At 47.4% G+C, this 19,719-nt stretch overlaps 1 protein-coding gene across 9 annotated transcripts in view; it reads right to left on the bottom strand.

The window, feature by feature from the left end:
* Positions 1 to 19,719, bottom strand: part of TADA2A (transcriptional adaptor 2A) — a 107,588-nt gene that overhangs the window by 58,008 nt on the left and 29,861 nt on the right. For all 9 annotated transcript variants that reach the window (XM_029611738.1, XM_029611740.1, XM_029611736.1 and 6 more), the window contains exons 8-9: positions 16,833 to 16,896; positions 6,030 to 6,073 (exon numbers count right to left, since the gene is read on the bottom strand). In XM_029611738.1, the coding sequence (XP_029467598.1) occupies positions 6,030 to 6,073; positions 16,833 to 16,896 (108 nt within the window). The remainder of the gene's footprint in view (positions 1 to 6,029; positions 6,074 to 16,832; positions 16,897 to 19,719) is intronic.

The raw sequence follows: 19,719 nt of genomic DNA, 5'->3' as shown, positions 1-19,719 counted from the left end.
ATCCCTAGACTCTGGAGTAGAAGAATCCAGACCCGCGAAAGAAGGGAGCTCCACTGACTGATTCAAACGAAAGGAGGACACCACTTTCGGGAGAAAGGAGGGAACTGTTCTTAAGGAGACTCCTGCTTCAGAAATACGTAAGAAGGGCTCCCTGCAAGATAAGGCCTGAAGCTCGCAAACACGCCTTGTTGAGGAGATAGCCACAAGAAAAAATGACCTTCGTGTCAGATTCTTCAGGGTCGCTCGTTTCAATGGCTTAAATGGAGCATTACAAAGGGTGCAGAGAACCAGATTGAGCTTCCACGAAGGATAGGGGTTCTGGATAGGACGACGCAGATGCTTAGCCCCTCTCAGAAACGAGCCACATCTGGATGAGATGCTAGCGCAACTCCCTGCACCTTTCCACGAAAATAACCAAGGGCTGCCACCTGAACTTGTAGGGAATTAAACACCAGCCCCTTGGCTAATCCAGCCTGTAAAAAATCCAGACCATCCAAAATTGAAGCCCTGGACGGCTGCACTTTGTGGTCTAGACACCAGGATTCAAACACTCCCCAAATTAATGTAGGCCATGGAGGTAGAAGTTGTACAGGAATGTAAGAGCGTGGCAATAATCGCATTCGAGTAACCCTTACTCCTTAAATCGCTGCTAGACAAAAGCGATCTACCTTGTTGCAGGAGATTCAGATATGGCCGAAATCTCAGCGGCTCATCCACTGCTAGATTCAGAAGGTTGGCAAACCACGGACACCTCAGCCACTCCAGAGCCAGGAGTATCACCTTGCCCGGATGAGCTTCGATGCGGCGCAGAACGTTTCTGTTCAATGGCCACGGTGGAAAGACGTATAACAGAACGTCCTTTGGCCAGGGAAGGACTAGAGCATCTACCCCCTCTGCTCCTGGTTCCTGTCACCGACTGAAAAATCGAGGAGCCTTGGCACTGCGGCATGTCGCCAGGAGAGCCATGGAGGGCATGGTCCAGTGTGTGCACAGAAGACGAAAGGCCTCTTCGGAGAGTTCCCACTCTCCCGGGTCCAACTGGTGGCGGCTGAGAAAATCGGCATGTACATTGTCCACCCCGGCAATGTGAGAGGCCACAATCTTGTAGAGTGTTGCTCTGCCCAGTTGATTAAAACTGAGCTTCTGCCGCCACCAGATTACTCCTGGTTCCCCCCTGACGATTGATGTAAGCCACCATAGTCGCCTTGGCGGAGAGTACCCTCACTGATCATCCCTCTACTAAAGGAAGGAAGGCCTGCAGCGCCAACCGAACTGCTTTGATTTCCAACTGATTGATCAACCAGGAGGATTCCGTTCTTGTCCACTGGCCTTGCCACTGCAGCTCCTTGACAAACAGCTCCCCACCCGGAGAGGCTGGCATCGGTGGTTACCACTATCCAGGAGGGAATTCCAAATCCACCCACTGCCGTAAATTGTCTGGACACAGCAACCAAAGAAGACTGGACCATGCAGAATCAGTCAGTGGGAGGAGAAGATGAAACTGTTCAGAGAGTGGATTCCACCGGGAGAACAAGGCTGACTGAAGAGGACACATATGTGCAAAGGCCTAAGGCACCAGTTCGAGAGTGGAAGCCATCGAACCAAGGACCTGCAAATAATCCCAGGCCCTGGGACGAGGGAATGGATCGCAAGGACTCCACCTGTGTGAGAAGCTTGGACAACTTTACTCTGTAAGAAAAACCTTTCCCAAGATCACGTCGAACTGAGCACCCAAAAACTCCAAGGACTGGGAGGAAACCAGGTAACTTGTCGGGGTTGACCACCCAACCCAACGAGCTCAACATCTGTAGTACCCTCTGCACCGCTGTTCTGCAAAGGTGTTCTGACTTTGCTTGAATCAGCCAATTGTCCAGGTAGGGATGTACCAGAATCCCCTCCTTTCGCAGGGCCACTGCTACAACCACCATCACCTTGGTGAAGACTAGGGATGTGAATCAGGTGCCTGATCATTCCTGCTTTCGGGATAGTCTGGCCGCAGGAAAAAATTGTTTTCCCGCATTTCCCCGTTTTTTTTTTTGTTTTTTTTTAATTGAAAAATCGTTTTTCGGGTTAGTGCGCGCTAACAAAAATAGCAAAAAATAACAAAAAGTAACAAAAACAAGCTGTTTTTTGTTAGCGCGCACTAACCCGAAAAACGATTTTACGAAAAATCAGAAAGTAAAATTGATAGAAATCGGTTAAAAGAAAGAAACTAACGAATTTAGAAATATCGTACGATATTTCAATTCATTAGAAAAACGATTCACATCCCTAGTGAAGACTCTAGGCGCCGTCGCCAGACCAACTGGTAGAGCGCAAAATTGAAAATGATGCCCCAGGATCGCAAACCGCAAATATTTCTGATGATCCGGGTGTAAAGGAATGTGCAACTAAGCTTCTGTCAGATCCAGAGCCGCTAGAAATTCCCCTTTGTGTACAGACGCTATCACCGAGCGAAGAGTTTCCATCTGAAAACGAGGCACCTTTAAAGTCCGATTGCCTCTCTAACAGGCTGATACAGTATAGTGCGCTCCGGCGAAGCGCACTGTTAACCCGCGATTGGACGCGCGTTTTCGACGCGCTAGCTTTACCCCTTATTCAGTAAGGGGTAATAGTGCGTCGAAAACGCGCTTCCAACCCCCCCGAACCTAATAGCGCCCGCAACATGCAAATGCATGTTGATGGTCCTATTAGGTATTCCTGCGCGATTCAGTAGGTAAAATGTGCAGCCAAGCGGCACATTTTACTTTAAGAAATTAGCGCCTACCCAAAGGTAGGTGTTAATTTCTGCCGGCGCCGGGGAAGTGCACAGAAAAGTAGTAAAACCTGCTTTCTGTGCACCCTCCGACTTAATATCATGGCGATATTAAGTCGGATGGTCCCGAAAGTTAAAAAAGTAAAAGAAAAAAAATTGAAATAGGCCCGCGGCTTGAAAACCGGACGCTCAATTTTGCCGGCGTCCGGTTTCCAAACCCGTGGCTGTCAGCGGGCTCGAGAACTGACACCAGCAAAATTGAGTGTCGGCTGTCAAACATGCTGACAGGCGCCGCTCCTGTCCGAAAAGAGGTGCTAGGGATACACTAGTGTCCCTAGCGCCTCTTTTTACCGCCGGCCCTAATTTAAATAAATTAAATTACTGTATTGCGCGCACAGGAGAGTGTCCTGTGCGCGCGCCGGGAGAGCGGGCGCTCGCCCGCCCTCCCGTGATTTTTACTGTATCGGCCCGTAAGTCTAGGATGGGACGGAAGGAGCCCTCCTTATTGGGCACCACGAAGTAGATGGAGTACAACCCTCGCCTGAGCTCTCTTGCAGGTACCAGAACTATGGCGACTAGGTCCTGTAACCGCCACAGAGAGTCTTGCACTGCCCGGTGTTTTTGGTGGTACCCGCATGGGGAAACAATGTACCGCTCGTGGATCGGCCGAGCAAAATCTAACGTGTAACCGTGTTCTACTACACTGAGGACCCACTGATCTGAGGTTAAGTTGGTCCACTCTTCTAGAAAAAGGGATGGAAGCGTGGACAGGCCTCGATTCATTGCGCTGACTTGGGACTCCCATGAGATTGTGGGGCTCCATCTCTGGCAGACCGGTGCCCTCGAAAGGACAGATTCCAAGAAGACTGGCGGCCAGGACCCTGTCGAAAGGACGAACCGGCGGACTGTGAAGAGCGAAACCGATTTCCCTGAAATCTCGCCTGTTGAGGAAAGGATCCTCTCGTCCTGGGTCTATCCTCCGTCAACCTATGGACTTTATTCTCCCCCAGAGATTTTATCATGTCCTCCAATTGTTGCCCAAAAAGCAGCTTACCCTTGAAGGGGAAGGAACCCAGTTGAGCCTTAGATGAAACATCCGCAGCCCAGTGTCTAAGCCAGAGGAGCCTGCGGGCGGAAACGGCCGAGACCATAGTCCTGCCAGAAGTCCATAACAGATCATAAAGCGTGTCAGCACTGTAAGCTACCGCTGCCTCCCTCACTCGCAGAAAGGGATGCTGCTGCTTGCAAATCCTGCACCCAGCGGAGACTGGCTCGTAGCATGAAACTGCTGCACATAGCGGCCCGGACCCCTAGGGCGGAAACCTCAAAAATCTTTTTAAGTTGCAACTCCAATTTGTGATCCTGCAATTCCTTCAAGGCAGTGGCTCCTGTTACCGGGATGGTTTTCTTGGTCACTGCCGAGACCACGGCGTCCACCTTAGGGACCCTTAAGGAGGTCCAGTGCTTCCTCCGGAAGCGGTTATAAATTGTCCATAGACCGACTTACCTTTAAACCAAGGTCCGGCGTGTCCCACTCCTTAAACAAAAGATTCGAAACTGACATATGAAATGGAAAGGATCGAGCTGGACCCCTGAGCCCCACCATCACCGGATCCATAGCCCCAAACTGTGAGTCCTCTGGAGGAACCTCAATGCCCAGCTCCTCCAGAATAGCCGGGATAAGTGAACCTAGTTCATCCCTTCTGAACAGGCGGACCACTTTGGGATCATCGCCCTCCACTAGAGGTGCGCCCACTGGCTTGGCCGGCTGAAGCTGGTAATCCTGATCCGCATCCGGTCCCTCACCAGGGGTTTGCGGAGGAGACTCCCCTTCATCCGCACCGTCCGTATCTGAACTATCCACTGGACCGGAAAGGGAGTTTGGCCTTGGGGGCTTCTATGCCATTGTGTAACTTGGTACGCTTGTGGAGTGATGAGGCTTCTGTCCCAGCCCCCAGCAACGCTGGGACCTCACGGGGAACCTTAGTACCCTGGCTCTTTGCTGCTTTCCGTGCTTTGAAGGCTTTATGCAGCAACAAAACATAATTGGAGGAGAACGAGAAGACTCATCCAAGTCTTTCCCCTGTTTCTCCTCTGAGGAAGAGATCTGAGCTGCCTGCAAGTCGCCCCCCCTGGGGCAGCAGGACATGGCAAAAGAGGTGGCAGGGAGCTCCCCTCCCCCAGGGCAGCCTTCTCCTGCTCCCTGAACGTTCGCAGTAAGGCTTCAGTACCTGCGCTGAGGAGAAAAGGGTCCTGAGGATGCCGCAGCAATTCTGCCCTCTCAGAGTCTCTGAGTGCTCTAGAGCTGGAATTGGCTTCTCCGAAGATCCTTCCCCTCCCGACAAGCAACCGGTACAAACTCCTGCCCGCAGGCCGCACCATGCGGCATGATCCCAGAGTTAAATTAGGATCGGGGCCCGAAAAAAGAACCCCTGTGACCAAGAAAAACCCCCAGGAGCTCGTAGGTACTGAAAAGGATGGGATGAAAATGGTATCGGAAGAAAGGAGGGCCGAAAGAGCTACTGAAAAACCCCATCGCTGAGCTCCCCAAGCTGCTATAGTAGTCCTCTCACCACTGGAACCTCTAGGTACCAGTGCCAGGAATGCAGGCTGCATGGCAGATCAGAAGAGCACCAAACCACTGGCTAAATCAGTCTCTCCTATCACCAAACTTTAGCAACCAAGCCCAGGACAAACCATATAAAAGGGATACTTCTCTGATTCCCTGGGCTTGCAGTGCAGAACCACCAGCAGGTTCCACTGCTGTCACGTGAGGGTTGAGGCATCTGGACCACCTGATGTCCACCACACGTACCTCCGGACTGAGCTATCAGAAGGATCACCAACCCCCTGCTCGTCCACCTCAAACCAGGGGGGGGGGGGGGGGGGGGGGAAATGGTCGCAACCAGGACCTCACAACCCCCTGGGAGGATCTAGAAATTTTTTCTTTTAATCTTTTCTTTTTTTCCTCTCTCCAGACTGCACATTTTACACCATCTACCAGGTACAGGTCAATACTGAGGGACTGCAGGTGGCACACTGAGTTATATATAGTGTCAGTGAAACTGTCTGTCTCCATCTGCTGGCAGGGAGGCAAAACTCAGGAGTTTGGATTGATCTGGGTATGTACAGGGAACTTACAAGCAGTCACATTCTATGGCTGGCAGTAGTGTGGACGGATTATTTGGTCTTTTTCTGCCATCATCCCATAAAGCAAAAAGATTTGAAATCCAGCGCTCTTTGTAAGGGCAGAGAACACCCTGTCCATACTTACTCTGAAATTTTCGGAGGTTGATTAAGCCATGGTCTTTGATGATTCTAAAATAAAAATAATAAAGTAAGGGAAAGAGCAACTTTGAACAATGTGAGAGTAATTTTCCAAAAAAAGGGCTCAGTCTATGGAGTTTTTACCCAATGAGTTCTCACTCAAAGCAAAAAAGTGTGCATATTTTTTTCATTTTGAAAATTACTCCAGCAAAACTACCCCCAGGCATTTAATACTGCTAATCTGTACTAGGAAAATTTCCCGCACAATTTACATGCACACTATTTTAAAATTGAAAAATGCGCGCATAACTCAGAACCCCTCCCTAACCCTACTCCCGGGCATGCAGGTAAAAATGTGCACATACAGGCTTGTACACGAGCAATTCTACCTGTAGATTGGGCAGGCAATTTTTATTTTATTTATTTATTTATTTAAAAGGTTTTATATACCGACATTCATCAAAGATATCACATCGGTTTCACAGCGTAACATAAAACTAGTGCCTGTAACGGCGCTTTACATTGAACAAGTTTACCAAAATACAATTAAAAACATATTGAAACTTAATAACTAGAAAGTAAAGGGAAAGGTGGGGGAAATAAAGAATTAAACTAAAATTAAAATAACATGTTTACAAAAGGGTAAAAGAAGAAAAAAAAGGGGGGGGGGAAGTGACAGCAGAATAAAGTTAGATTAATAAATTATTGTAGGGAAAAGTGACAGAGGAGTTATTGAAGGGGAAAGTGGCAGAAGAATCAAGGTAGATGAAAATTATAGTAGGCAAAAATTGCAAGTATATACAATAATAGGGATTAACATAATTTAACATATGTGCAGGGTAAGGGGTGAAGGTGAGGAGGAGGGAGGGGAGAAAAGGGGTAGGAGAGGGGAGGGGAGGTAGGTGTATGCTTTAATGGTAAGCCAGGTCGAAGGGGGAACAGAGATGAGGGGAACATAGATGAGAGCAAGGAGAATTTATGTGTATGCTTTGGTAAAGAGCCAGGTCTTAAGCTTACGCTTGAATGTTTTAGAGCATTCTTCTTGTCGAAGTTCGACTGGCATTGTGTTCCAGAGGATTGGCCCGGCGATCGATAACGCACGAGCTCTCGTGGAGGTTAATTTGTAGAGTTTAGGCGAGGTGGTGGGCATGGTTGCGAGATGAATGTGTCTAGTGGGTTTATTAGATTGGTGAAATCGGATGGTGTCATTAAACCAATTCATTTCGGGATTGTACAAGGCCTTATGAACGAGGGAGAGAGCCTTATATTGTATGCGGGAGGCTATGGGGAGCCAATGTAGATCTTTTAGGACCGGTGTGATATGATCGTGTCTGTGAGTGTTGGTCAAAATCCGGGCTGTAGTGTTTTGTAGTATTTGAAGGGGGTGGATGGCGTTATTCGGAAGTCCGAGGAGGAGGGAATTACAATAGTCGATTTTGGCAAAGATTATAGTTTGTAGGACTGTACGGAAGTCAGGGGGATGAAGTAGAGGTTTAAGTTTCTTAAGGGTGTGAAGTTTAAAGAATCCATCTTTTAGTATATTACTGATGAATTTCTTAAGTGTGAAGTGACCATCAAGAATGATGCCCAGATCACGGACTTGTTGCGCAAGTGGGATGTTTGAAAGAGGGGAGGGGTTCAGTTGGTTTTGGGGTGAGATAAGCATGATTTCAGTTTTAGTGGTATTCAGAGTTAAGTGGATGGAAGATAGGAGATTGTTTATGGATTGGAGTGTATTTTTCCAGATATCCATGGTTTTCGAAAGAGAGTCAGTAATAGGGATGAGCAACTGAACGTCGTCAGCGTATATATAGTGAGGGAGGTTGAGGCTGGAAAGGAGGTAACAGAGGGGTAAGATGTAGATATTGAAAAGGGTTGAGGAGAGGGATGAACCTTGTGGGACACCTTGCTTGAGGGGTATGGCCTTGGAAACATGGTTTCCTAACTGAATTTTGAAATTCCTGTTACTGAGGTAGGAGTTGAACCAATTGAGGGCAACCCCTGTGATGCCAATTTCAGTTAACCGCTGTAGGAGAATGGAGTGGCTGATGGTATCAAATGCAGAGGAGATATCAAGAAAGGCAAGAATATAAGATTGTCCTTTCTCGAAACCTTTGAGTATATGGTCTGACAGAGAGAGTAAAAGAGTCTCAGTGCTGTGAGATTTCCGAAAACCGTACTGAGCAGGTGCTAGGATGTGGTTGTCATCGAGGTATTCAGTAAGTTGTTTGTTAACGGTTTTTTCAAGGAGTTTGGAAATGAAAGGGAGATTGGAGATGGGGCGGTAGTTGGCTAGATCAGAGGGGTCAAGTTTAGGTTTTTTTAGTATAGGTTTGACGATTGCCTGTTTGAGGGGGACAGGTACCTGTCCAGAATTAATGGACAGGTTGATGATATTTGTTAAGGGTTTAGCAATAAGGTTAGGTATTGAGAGAAGATGTTTGGTGGGTATTGTGTCAGTTGGATGGGAGGAGGGTTTGGCTTTTTTAATAAGAATTTCTATTTCTAGTGTAGAGGTGCATTCTAGAGAAGATAGAATATTAGTGTTGTTTCTAGTCTTGATTTGGTTGCAGTCAGGTTCCAATTGTTGGATGGGAGTGGATGATGCATTGGTGAACTTGGATATCAGCTTGTCTATTTTGGTTTGGAAAAATGTGGCAAGTTCTTCACATTTAGATTTGGCTATGTCATCTGGGACGTCGGAAGCTGCTGACTTGGTGAGAGAATTAACGTACTCGTATAGCACTTTAGGATTGTATTGGAATTGGTGTATTTTGTTAGCAAAGAAATCTCGTTTGGTGTTGTTAAGTTTTTCTTTATACAGATGTAAGGAGGATTTAAATTGTGCCAAGTGTTTATGTGAAGGGTCATTGCGCCAGATCTTTTCGGATTTTCGAAGTTGTTGTTTAAGGTTTTTTAGTTCGTGGGAGTACCAGGGTTTCTTTTTGTTATTGTTTTGTGAGGAGATGAGTTTGGCTTGTAGGGGGCACGTAGAATTGGCTATATTGTTTGTGATGTCGTACCATGAGGCAAGTGCTGTGTCTGCATTGGAGAGGTCTAAGTGATCGAGATTGTTTGAGACCGCTGAGATAAGGTCATCTCTGGTACAATTTTTTCTGTAGTGGATAGTTTTCTTTATGTTATCATGGCATGTGGGTATCTTGATGGAGAGAGATGCATTGATGAGGTGATGATCTGACCAGGGGATGGGAGTGTGTTTGAATGAGGGCGTTAGTGAAGAGGAGATCGAGGGTATGGCCTGCCTTGTGAGTAGGGAAATCAATGGATTGTTTGTATCCTAGAGCATTTAGTGAGTCGAGTATAGCGTCACATGATGGGGTCCGGGGGGAGCTATCAACATGCAAATTGAAATCGCCTAATATGATTGCTGGGGTGTCGATGGAGATGTTCTTAGCGATGTATTCTATGAGGGTTGACGGATTGCTATGTAAGATTCCTGGGGGGGCATAGACGAGACAAATTTGTAAAAATGGGGACTTGAAAAGTCCTATTTCAATTTTGGGTGGGGGAGGGATAGGGTGGTGTATCATATTGAATTTTTTCTTAATGGTTAAAAGTAAACCACCTCCTTTCTTTTTTGGCCTGGGGATAGAAAAAATGTCGTATGTGTCGGATGGAAGCTGATTAAGGAGAACCGTATCAGAATCCTTTAGCCAGGACTCTGTTATGGCACAGATATCTGGATTTTGGTCTATGAGTAGGTCGCAGAGTAGAGGGGTTTTTTTGTTTAGTGACTGGGCATTGAGGAGAACAAGAGAGAGAATTGTTTTGAAAATTGTTTTGTTTTAAAAAAACAAAACAATTTTATGGGTAAAGCAGGAAATGGCTTTTAAAACTGCCTTCACTATGGTTATGTCAGCCTGCATTTTAATAAGCAGCAAAAAGCACTCATGACTAAAGATTCTTATTCATGTTTTTCTGCACAAGAAATGTTTTACATCATTGGTCCATGGACCTAGTGCTGGAAGGACCAAGCTTATAGGCAGCTCTGAGGGAGACAACCATGGTGCTTGCCCCTCTCCCTTGTGTATTCCACAGATATCCAGCATGTGCCACATGTTACACGAAAACCCAACTTTTACCTACAAATACAAAGCACTGAATGGTGTATCATTTTCTGTGATCCCGGTGTCCAGCTGAATTGGCCCATCACTGGTACAAGCTTGTTTTGAATTTTTCATCAGCATACAATAAACTTTTCTACAAATGTGCTATCCTGGTGTTTTCACTACTTCTGAATGCATTACACTGGCTTACTGCTGCCACTTTAAAAAGGAAAATTGGTTCTTACCTGCTAATTTTCATTCCTGTAGTACCACGGATCAGTCCAGACTCATGGGTTGTGCCTCCCTTCCAGCAGATGGAGAGAAAGTTTTACTGGCACTGCTACTTAACCACACGTGCTACCTGCAGTTCCTCAGTATTTATCTATACCCAAGCCAAACACAACAAAATTGAAAAACACCTCAACCTCTAAAAGGGATTATAAAACATGAAAATACTTTTTGCTATAAAAAACTAACTGAATGAGCAGACGACTCTCCCCTTTAATAGACTAGGGGGGTTCTGGACTGATCTGTGGTGCTACAGGAATGAAATTAGCAGGCAAGAACCAAAATTTCCTTTCCCTGTACATACCCGGATCAGTCCAGATTCCTGGGATGTACCAAAGCTCCCTAGCCAGGGTGGGCCCTGGAGAGTGCCACTCGCAGAACAATTTTGCCGCAAGATGGGGAGCCAGTATCTCCCATATCCCGATGATAGTGTCTAGCAAAAATATGTAGTGATTTCCAAGTTGCTGCTCTGCAAATCTCTTGGGGAGAAACTAGTTGAGCCTCCGCCTATGAGGCTGCCTGAGAACGTGTAGAATGAGCACATAACCCCTCCAGAACCAGCTGACCTTGAAGAATGTAGGTGGAACCAATAGCCTCCTTAAGCCAGCAAGGAATGGTAGCCCTTAGAAACCTGAAAACCTCTCTTGGGGCCACTCCACAGAACAAAGAGGTGATCAGACCTCCTAAAATCATTTGTTACCTTGAGGTAAATCAACAAAGCTCTTCTGACATCTAACAACCTGAGCTCCCTCGCATGAGAGAAGACGTGTCCAGTCCGGGAAAGGCCAGAAGCTGCACAGTCTGATTCATGTGAAACGTGGATACCACTTTTGGCAAAAAAGAAGGTACAGTTCTCAAAGAGACTCCTAAGGACGGAATCTGAAGGAATGGATCCAGACACGACAGCACCTGCAATTCAGAAATCCTTCTAGTGGAACATATGGCCACCAGAAACACCACCTTTAGAGTCAAGACTTTCAAAGTCGCTCTCTGGAGCGGTTCAAAAGGAGACTCACATAAACCTGAGGACAAGATTAAGATTCCAGGAAGGACAAACTCAACGAAGAGGGGGACGCAAGTTCTTCGCCCCCTCGATAAAAACGAAGGATGTCCGGATGTGCCGAAATAGAAGCGCCATCAACCTTGCCACAAAGACAACCTAGAGCCACATTTTCAGAGAGCCAAGAGACAAGCCTTTGGTGAATCCAAACTGCAGGAAGGATAAAATGTCAGAGATTGACGAACTGAGCGGACAAGCTTCATTGGCGGAACACCAGGACTCGAAAACCCTCCAAACCCGCACATATGAAAGATTAGTGGACTTTCTCCTGGCCTGTAACAGAGTAATGACCACCTCTGGGTAACCCCTACGTCTTAAACGTCGCCTCTCAAAAGCCAGGCAGCTGCCAGGCAGCTAGACAAAAGCTAGCAGCCTGGTCGGAAAATATGGGTCCCTGCCGGAGAAGACCCACCAGATGACCCAATTGAATCAGACCGTCTACAGCCAAATTGATCAAATCTGCGAACCACGGACGCTGTGGCCACTCCAGTGCCACCAAGATCACTTCTCCCTGATGCTTTTCTATGCAACTCAAAACCTTTCCCACGAGTGGACAGGGAGGAAAGAGAGTAGAATTCCTCTCAGCTAAAGGAGTACGAGCACATTGACCTCCTTGGCCCTGTGCTCTCGCCTCCGACTGAAAAATCGAGGCACTTTGGCATTCTGATGAGATGCCATCAGGTTTACATGGGGGGTGCCACATCATTTGCAAATGAGTTGCATCACTGACTCAGACAAATCCCACTCGCCTGGATCTAATGCTGTCTGACTCAAAAAATCTGCTTGAACGATTTTGACCCCAGTAACGTGGGATGCTGCTATGCGCTCCAGATGTTCCTCTGCCCAAAGGATCAACTGCTGTGCCTCCTGGGCTACTCCTTGACTCTTGATTTCCCTCTGATGATTGATATAAGCCATCGTCGCATTGTCGGAGAGAACTCTCAATGACCGGCCTCTCACCAACAGTAGAAACTCCTGCAAGACTAAGCAGACTGCTCTGGTCTCCAGACAGTTGATAGACTAAACAGATTCTTTCCTAGATCAGCAACCCTGAGCTGATTTATGCTGACATACTGCTCCCCAATCCGAGAGACTGGCATTGCTAATAACTACCACCCAATCTAGGTCCATGCCCCAGACCAGACTGGAAGTTAGAAGCCACCAGGAAAGACTCTCCTGGGCGATGCCCTCGAATGGCAACGGAAACAAACTCCTCAGACACTGCTCCACTGAGACAAAAGTGCCCTCTGCAATGGTCTCAATATAAGCAAAGGCCCACGGTACTAATTCCAGGGTAGAGGCCATAGAGCCCAGAACTTGCAAATAATCCCATACCTTGGGCACCCATAACTGCAACAATCGCCGAATTTGTCCCTGCAGCTTCAGAACACGATCTTCTGAGAGGTGCGCTTTGCCGACTAGAGTATCGAACCGAGCCCCTAGAAACTCCAGGGACTATGTCAGGGACAAACAACTCTATGCTACATTTACCACCCAACAGAGTGACTGTAGTAGATCGAGAACCCTTTGAACCGACTGGCGACAAAGAACCTACGACTTCGCCTCGATAAGCCAGTCTTCCAGATATGGCTGCACCAGAATCCCCTCCTCCCAGAGAGAAGCCGCCACCACCACCATCATCACTTTGGTGAAGGTGTGTGGCGCCGTGGCTAACCTGAAAGGAAGGGCCTGAAACTGAAAATGCTGTCTCAGAACCTTGAATCTCAGAAAACGCTGCGAGGCTTGATGAATGGGGATGAGCAGATAGGCCTCCATCAAATCCAGGGAGGCCAGAAACTCCCCTTTCGAACTGCCACCACCACCAACCTCAGGGTTTCCATTCTGAAATGTGGGACCTTGAGAGCTGCATTCACCTTCTTCAGGTCTGAAATCGGGCGAAAAGTCCCCTTCTTCTTCGGGACCACAAAATAAATGGAATACCGACCTCTGAAGCTCCTCTTGGGGAACCGGAACCACCACCCCCAGGAGTCGTAGTCAATCTAATGTATCTCAGACTGCTACTCGTTTCTCGGAAGATCCACATGGGGAGGTTAGGAATAAACTGCAGACAGGATAAGCAAATTCTAACACGTAACTGTCCCTGAGAACCCACTGATCCTGAGTGATACTGGCCCACTCCTCATAAAACAATCGCCAGGCGACCTCCTATAGAAGGAATGACAGAGTGGACCAGCCTCGCCTCATTACGGGGATTTAACACTGGAAGTACCTCCCACGGCGGTGCCTCAGAAGGGTCTTCAAGCCCCTCGAAAGGATTGGCCTCCAGATTTTCCCCGAAAGGACTGTCTTTGGGACCCGTATACAGGTCTTGACGGCCGAGACCTCCTATCCAGCCAAAAACACAAACATGACTGAAAAAAATTGCAAGCCCTGAGGCTCGTCCTCTGATAACCTGAGGACTTTATTGTCCTCAAGAGACTGCATCAATTGCTCAAGATCTTTGCCAAATAAAAGATGACCTTTAAATGGCAGCGAGCCCAACTGAGCCTTGGAGGAAACATCTGTCACCCAATTTCGTAGCCAAAGCAACCTTTGGGTGGAAACTGCAGATGCCATAATACGAGATGAAGTTAGAACCAAATCATAGAGAGCATCCGCTCCATAAGCCACTGCTGCCTCAATTCTCTCGGTCCCATCTGCGTCCTCGCTGGAGATGGGGAGGCTCTTTTGGGGCTGTTGTAACCAAACTGAGACATGCTCTCTGCATAAAACTAGTACAAATAGCCACACGTAAGCCCAGGGCCATGATCTCAAAAATCCTTTTGAGGTGGACCTCCAACTTACAATCTTGAACATCCTTCAAAGCTGCGGAACTTACCACCAGGATGGTCATTCTTTTCATAACAGTCGAGACCGCAGCATCGACCTTGGGAAGTGCAAAGAGTTCAGATGCCTGTTCAGTTAACGGACAAAGCCGCGCCATGGCCTTTCCCATCTTTAAACCTGAATCTGGAGAGGTCCATTTCACTTCCACATCTTCTGCACAGATTTGGGATACGGAAAAGCCGTGGGAGGTCCCCGCATCACATCAAGGACCGAATCTGCTCCATTCAAATCAGAGTCCATCTGCGGGATTTTAACCCCTAGAATCTGAAAGGCCAGTGGCAATAAGGGGTCGAGCTCTTCCCTCTGAAAAAGGCACACCACCTTTAGGTCATCAACCCCAGGCAGTGGGATCGCCGCAGGGTCCCCTGGATCCGGCTCTCCAGAGCCTAGATCTGCAAGGTCCGCTGGAACCCCCGGCACGTGAGACTCCTCTGACACCACAGGACCCTCAGAGTCATCTGAGTCACCCCCACCTTGGGCAGCTGCTGAGGGTGGACCTGATGAGCTCTGCCCTAGAGTGACTCTATGCCGACTAGTTCGAACCTGATTTGGGCCAAGGAGGCGCCCCTCCCCCATAGGTTGGGCCGGTAAAAAACGTTGCCCCCCGGCTGCAGAAACTGCCTGCAGTGTGGCTAGATAAGCCTCGTGCAGCAGGAGCACAAAGTCGGCAGAAAAAGTCCTTCTCAGGTAAGGAACTACGCAGCAGCAGGATAGTATCCTTGTGGTCACCATAGTCTCCCCAGTCGCAGACGGAGACTGAATGAGCCGGTAACAAGTGAGGAGGAGCATCCCCCTCCGATAGTGTGGGAACGGCTGAAGGCCAATCCAAGATGGCTGCTGTTCCCACGCTGATCGGGAAAGAATCAGCACGCTGGTCAGCAACGTGAAGAGATAGCGGGACGGAAGCAGAGGATCCCAAACGCTTCTTCCTAGCAGCTGGACAGTCAGAGGGGCCCTCCCCCCTCAGAACACATGGCACACACAGAGGCAGAGTCGGCTAAGCCACACACGAGGCAGGCTGACCCCCCAGCCCACCAGTGCATGCTGCCAAGACAAACACACAGAAGCCAGGCAGAAACAAAAAATAACAGATGTACCGCACTGCTAGGAGAGAGGAGAGGGTCGCCACTCAGTCAGGAAAAAATTGCTGACTTTTTTTTTTTTTTTTAACTTTAATAAAGGAGCACCCTACAACACTGAGACAGAGCCTCACATCAAAGAAAAATATAGGCTCTCTCAGAAAAAGAAAGGTACCTAGAGCCTGCAGCCAACCAAGCGGCCTCATGAAGGGGAAGGATCTGGACCACCAGATTTACACCCCATAGGCGCACGGGTCGGGCAGACACAAGGGTCACCTGCCCGCCTCAACTGGACAGGGAGAATCCCTCAGGATCCAGAAAAATAAACCCCCAGGAGGAAGGTTCAAAAAAGGAAAATAAAAGTAAAAAATAAAAATTGTCTCCGTTGTAGTTGTAGAACTGCACCCATCTACCATCTGCTGGAGACAGAAAAATACTGAGGAACTACAGGTAGCACTTGTGATTAAGTAGCAGGGTCAGTAAAACTTTCTCTGTCTCCATCTGCTGGAAGGGAGGCATAACCCAGGAGTCTGGACTGATCTGGGTATGTACAGGGAACTCTGGTTTCCTGTTTTTGGGTTGCATTAACATCATATCAATGTGTGCACCTATATAATCTACTCTTCTTTGGTTTTTAAAATATTTATAACTCGCCTATATTAACTTAGTTATGCTAGATGGGTTCCAGCCAACATAAGCATTATATCAATATAAAAACACACACATAATACAACATTCAATTTAAAACTCATCACAATTCTAAAAGTCATTTATTTAAAAGCTTCCTCAAATAAAACAGCGTTAAGCTTTTTTCCTAAACAATTTCACCTCTTGAATGGACTTAATCTCCAAAGTAATAACATTCCTTAGTATGGTTCCAATAACTGTTAGGGTCCAATTCCTAACCTCTTGAGAACAATCTTAAAGGTAGGAACATCCAATAAAGTTATTAAAATTGCAAAACAACCTTCCTGAAATATACGCAGAGAACAGATTTGATAAATAGCCTGGGGCAGAATTATGCAGGCAGTTATAAACAATAAGGACATTAAACCTTAGCTCCTGTTTCACTGGTAGCCAATGCAACTGGGCCAGCAGTGAGTCACATGATCCCTTGGGATGCTCTCAAGACCAATCTAGTGGCAGAATTCTCCAGGGCCCTTGAGCTAAAACTGGTCTTCGGGCTCCCCATCCAGCCAGTCAGATTTTCAGGATATCCACAATGAATGCATGAGAGAAATTTGTGTCCACTGGAGGTAGTGCATGAAAATATGTCTCATGCATATTCACTGGGGATACCCTGCAAATACAACTGGCTGGGCAAGGGAGGGAGGGGAGCCCAAGGACTAGTTTCAGCATCAAGTCCTAGAAAAGCAAGTCCCCTGCTACTTGTTCTGTTTTCAGATTGAAATAAAGGAAAGTAACTAGATAATCCTGTCAGCATCTATACAGTTTGTGGGGGAACTTACTTTTTCCTCCTCTGTCTCTCTCTTAACCTGGAGAGGTAGATGTCCACCACTGCAATTTTCAGAGCTGAAAGAGACAAGTATAATACCAACAGGTCTTGTGTATGAGGGACTATGAGCAATACCTAAGCATATTAGGGACAGCAGATGCTGGGTGGGGTTTTATTGCAGCTACAATTCAGTCCAGGATCAGTTCCCAAGCAGTGCAGGAAATACAATGGTACTGCATGCTGGTGAGATTCCTGGTTTGGTGCCTGTGCACCAATACTGCTGTAAGTTTATTTTATTAATAAATGAGGGTGATTTATTTGGGCTTTACAGAACTTATATAGCATCTGCTGCCCAACCCGAATCCCAAAACTCTTTTATAATCTGCTACATAAAAAGTAGGGGTACAGCCACCTCGGAGGTGGGTGACAGTGCACTGCTGAAGCCTGGACTTCATGAAACATTTCAGAGGGGTTTGTGTACAAGGAACAATGTTACTGTTACCCAATTCCAGTTGGACAAATGGAGGCACAGAGAGGTAAAGGAAAACTGGTTCTTACCTGCTAATTTTCGTTCCTCTAATACCACAGATCAGTCCAGATAAGTGGGTTTATGCATCCCTACCAGCAGATGGAGGCAGAAAACAAAAGCTTTGAGGCACTGCTACATAACCAAAAGTGCTATCTGCAGTCTCAGTATTGACCTGTACCCAAGCCAAAGAATTAGAACTTAAAACCCTCTCCAGGGCGAACAGATAAAGCAGGGCTGGAACCCCTTGCACCGGAGCCTCTGTCATCTCCAGAAACTAAAAAAAAAAAAAAAAAAAAAAAAAAAAAAAAAAAAGACTCCTCGGAATATATTACATTAACTATCAGGAAACAGTCTTTCGGCAGCGATGAGGAGGGTCTCTGGACCTATCTGCGGTATTACAGGAACGAAAGTTAGCAGGTAAGAACCAATTTTCCTTTCCTGTACATACCCAGATCAGTCCAGACAAGCGGGATGTACCCAAGCATTTCTGGGTGGGAACCCGAAAGACCCATGCGCAACACACTCTCACCAAAAGCTGCATCCTGCTCTTTGCACACATCCAAACGGCAATGTCTGGTGAAAGTGTGAAGCGAAGACCACATCTTCACGCCATAAATCTCCTGAGGAGAAAGCAACTGGCACTGTGCCCAAGAGGCTGCTTGCGCTCTAGTAGAATGCGCTTTTAGCCCCACTAGAACCTTGCAACCCTTACAAAAATAAGCAGAACAAAAGGTCTCTCTCAGCCACCGCGCAATCATGGCCTTTGAGGCCTTATCACCTTTCTTCGTGCCTCCGAACACAAAAAGATAATCTGAGCACCAAAACGAATTAGTGACCTCCAAATAACGCAAGATAATCCAGTGTACATCCAAGAGATGCAGCTCCCTCTCCTATGGGGAATCCCTAGACCACTCTCGGAAGGCCAGAAGATACACTGTCTGATTAACATGGAAAGAGGATACCACCTTCGGCAAAAAGGAGGGGATCGTTCGCAGTGTAACCCCATAATTAGAAATAAGAAAAGGGTCTCTGCACGACAGAGCTTGCAAGTCCAAAATCCGCCTGGCCGAAAAAATTGCTACCAGAAACACTGTCTTTAATGTCAGGACCTTCAATGTCAGCCTTTTCAAAGGCTCAAAGGGTGCCCTACAAAGGACCGGAAGAACCAAATTGAGGCTCCAATCTAGACACAGTTTCCGAACCTGTGGTTGCAAATGCTTCACTCCTTTCAGGAACCGAACCATATCAGGATGGGAGGCCAACCAGCTCCCCTACACCTTGCCCCTAAGGGAACTCAAAGTGGATATCTGCACACGGAGCGAGTTATAGACCAAGCCTTTAGACAACCCCTCCTGCAAAAAGGATAAAATCTGGGGCACTTCCACAGATAGGGGATCTAGTTGGTGTTGCAGACACCAGAACTCAAAGACCTTCCAGACCCTGACATACACTATAAAGATTGAGGGTCTCCGAGCATGGAGAAGAGTAGAAATCACCTGTTCTGAATAGTCCTTCAGACACAATCGCTGCCCCTCAAAAGCCAAGCCGCGAGACAAAAGTGATCCTCTTGATCCAAAAATATGGGTCCCTGTCGCAGTTTGCGGGGAAGATGGGCAAACCTGAGGGGTCCCTTGACCGCGAGATACACGGTATCCACAAACCATAGGCATCGCGGCCACTCTGGCGCCATCAGCATCACCGACCCTGGATGCGACTATGTGCCGCAGAACATGCCCCACAAGAGGCCATGGAGGAAACACGTACAACAGGATTCCCGTTGGCCAAGGACACACCAGGGATTTTAGGCCTATGTGCCGAACTCTCTTCTGTGACTGAAAAACCTTGCCATCTTTGCGTTGGCCTGCATCGCCATAAGATCCAACTGGGGTACGCTTCATCTGGCAAAGATGCGATCCCAAGCTTCCGGGGACAACTTCCATTCCCCTGGCTCCAACTGCTGCCTGCTGAGGAAATCCGTATGCACATTGTCTGCACCTATGACATGAGACGCCGCAATCGCCTGTAGATGGAGCTCCAGACAAACTGACGAGCTTCCAGTGCCACTGCATGATTCTAAATCCGTCCTTGATGTATGCCATTATTGTTACATTGTCCGAAAATACCCAGGCCATCCTGCCTTTGATCCAGGGGAGAAATACCTCTAATGCCCATCACACCACCCTCGTTTCTCCTGTCGACCAAAGTCCCTGGGCTGACCGCCACAGGTACATCACACTCCAACCTTGTAGACTGGCATCTGTGGTCACTACCACCCAGTCTGGGGTCTCTAGATCCACACCCTTTTCCAGTTTGGGATGTGACAGCCACCACAACAGACTGGATCTGGACTCTTATAGGAGAGGTAAAGGCA

Source organism: Rhinatrema bivittatum, chromosome 8 (assembly GCF_901001135.1).
Source record: "Rhinatrema bivittatum chromosome 8, aRhiBiv1.1, whole genome shotgun sequence".
Taxonomy (NCBI): Eukaryota; Metazoa; Chordata; class Amphibia; order Gymnophiona; family Rhinatrematidae; genus Rhinatrema; species Rhinatrema bivittatum.
This window is presented reverse-complemented; position numbering and strand designations above follow the sequence as displayed.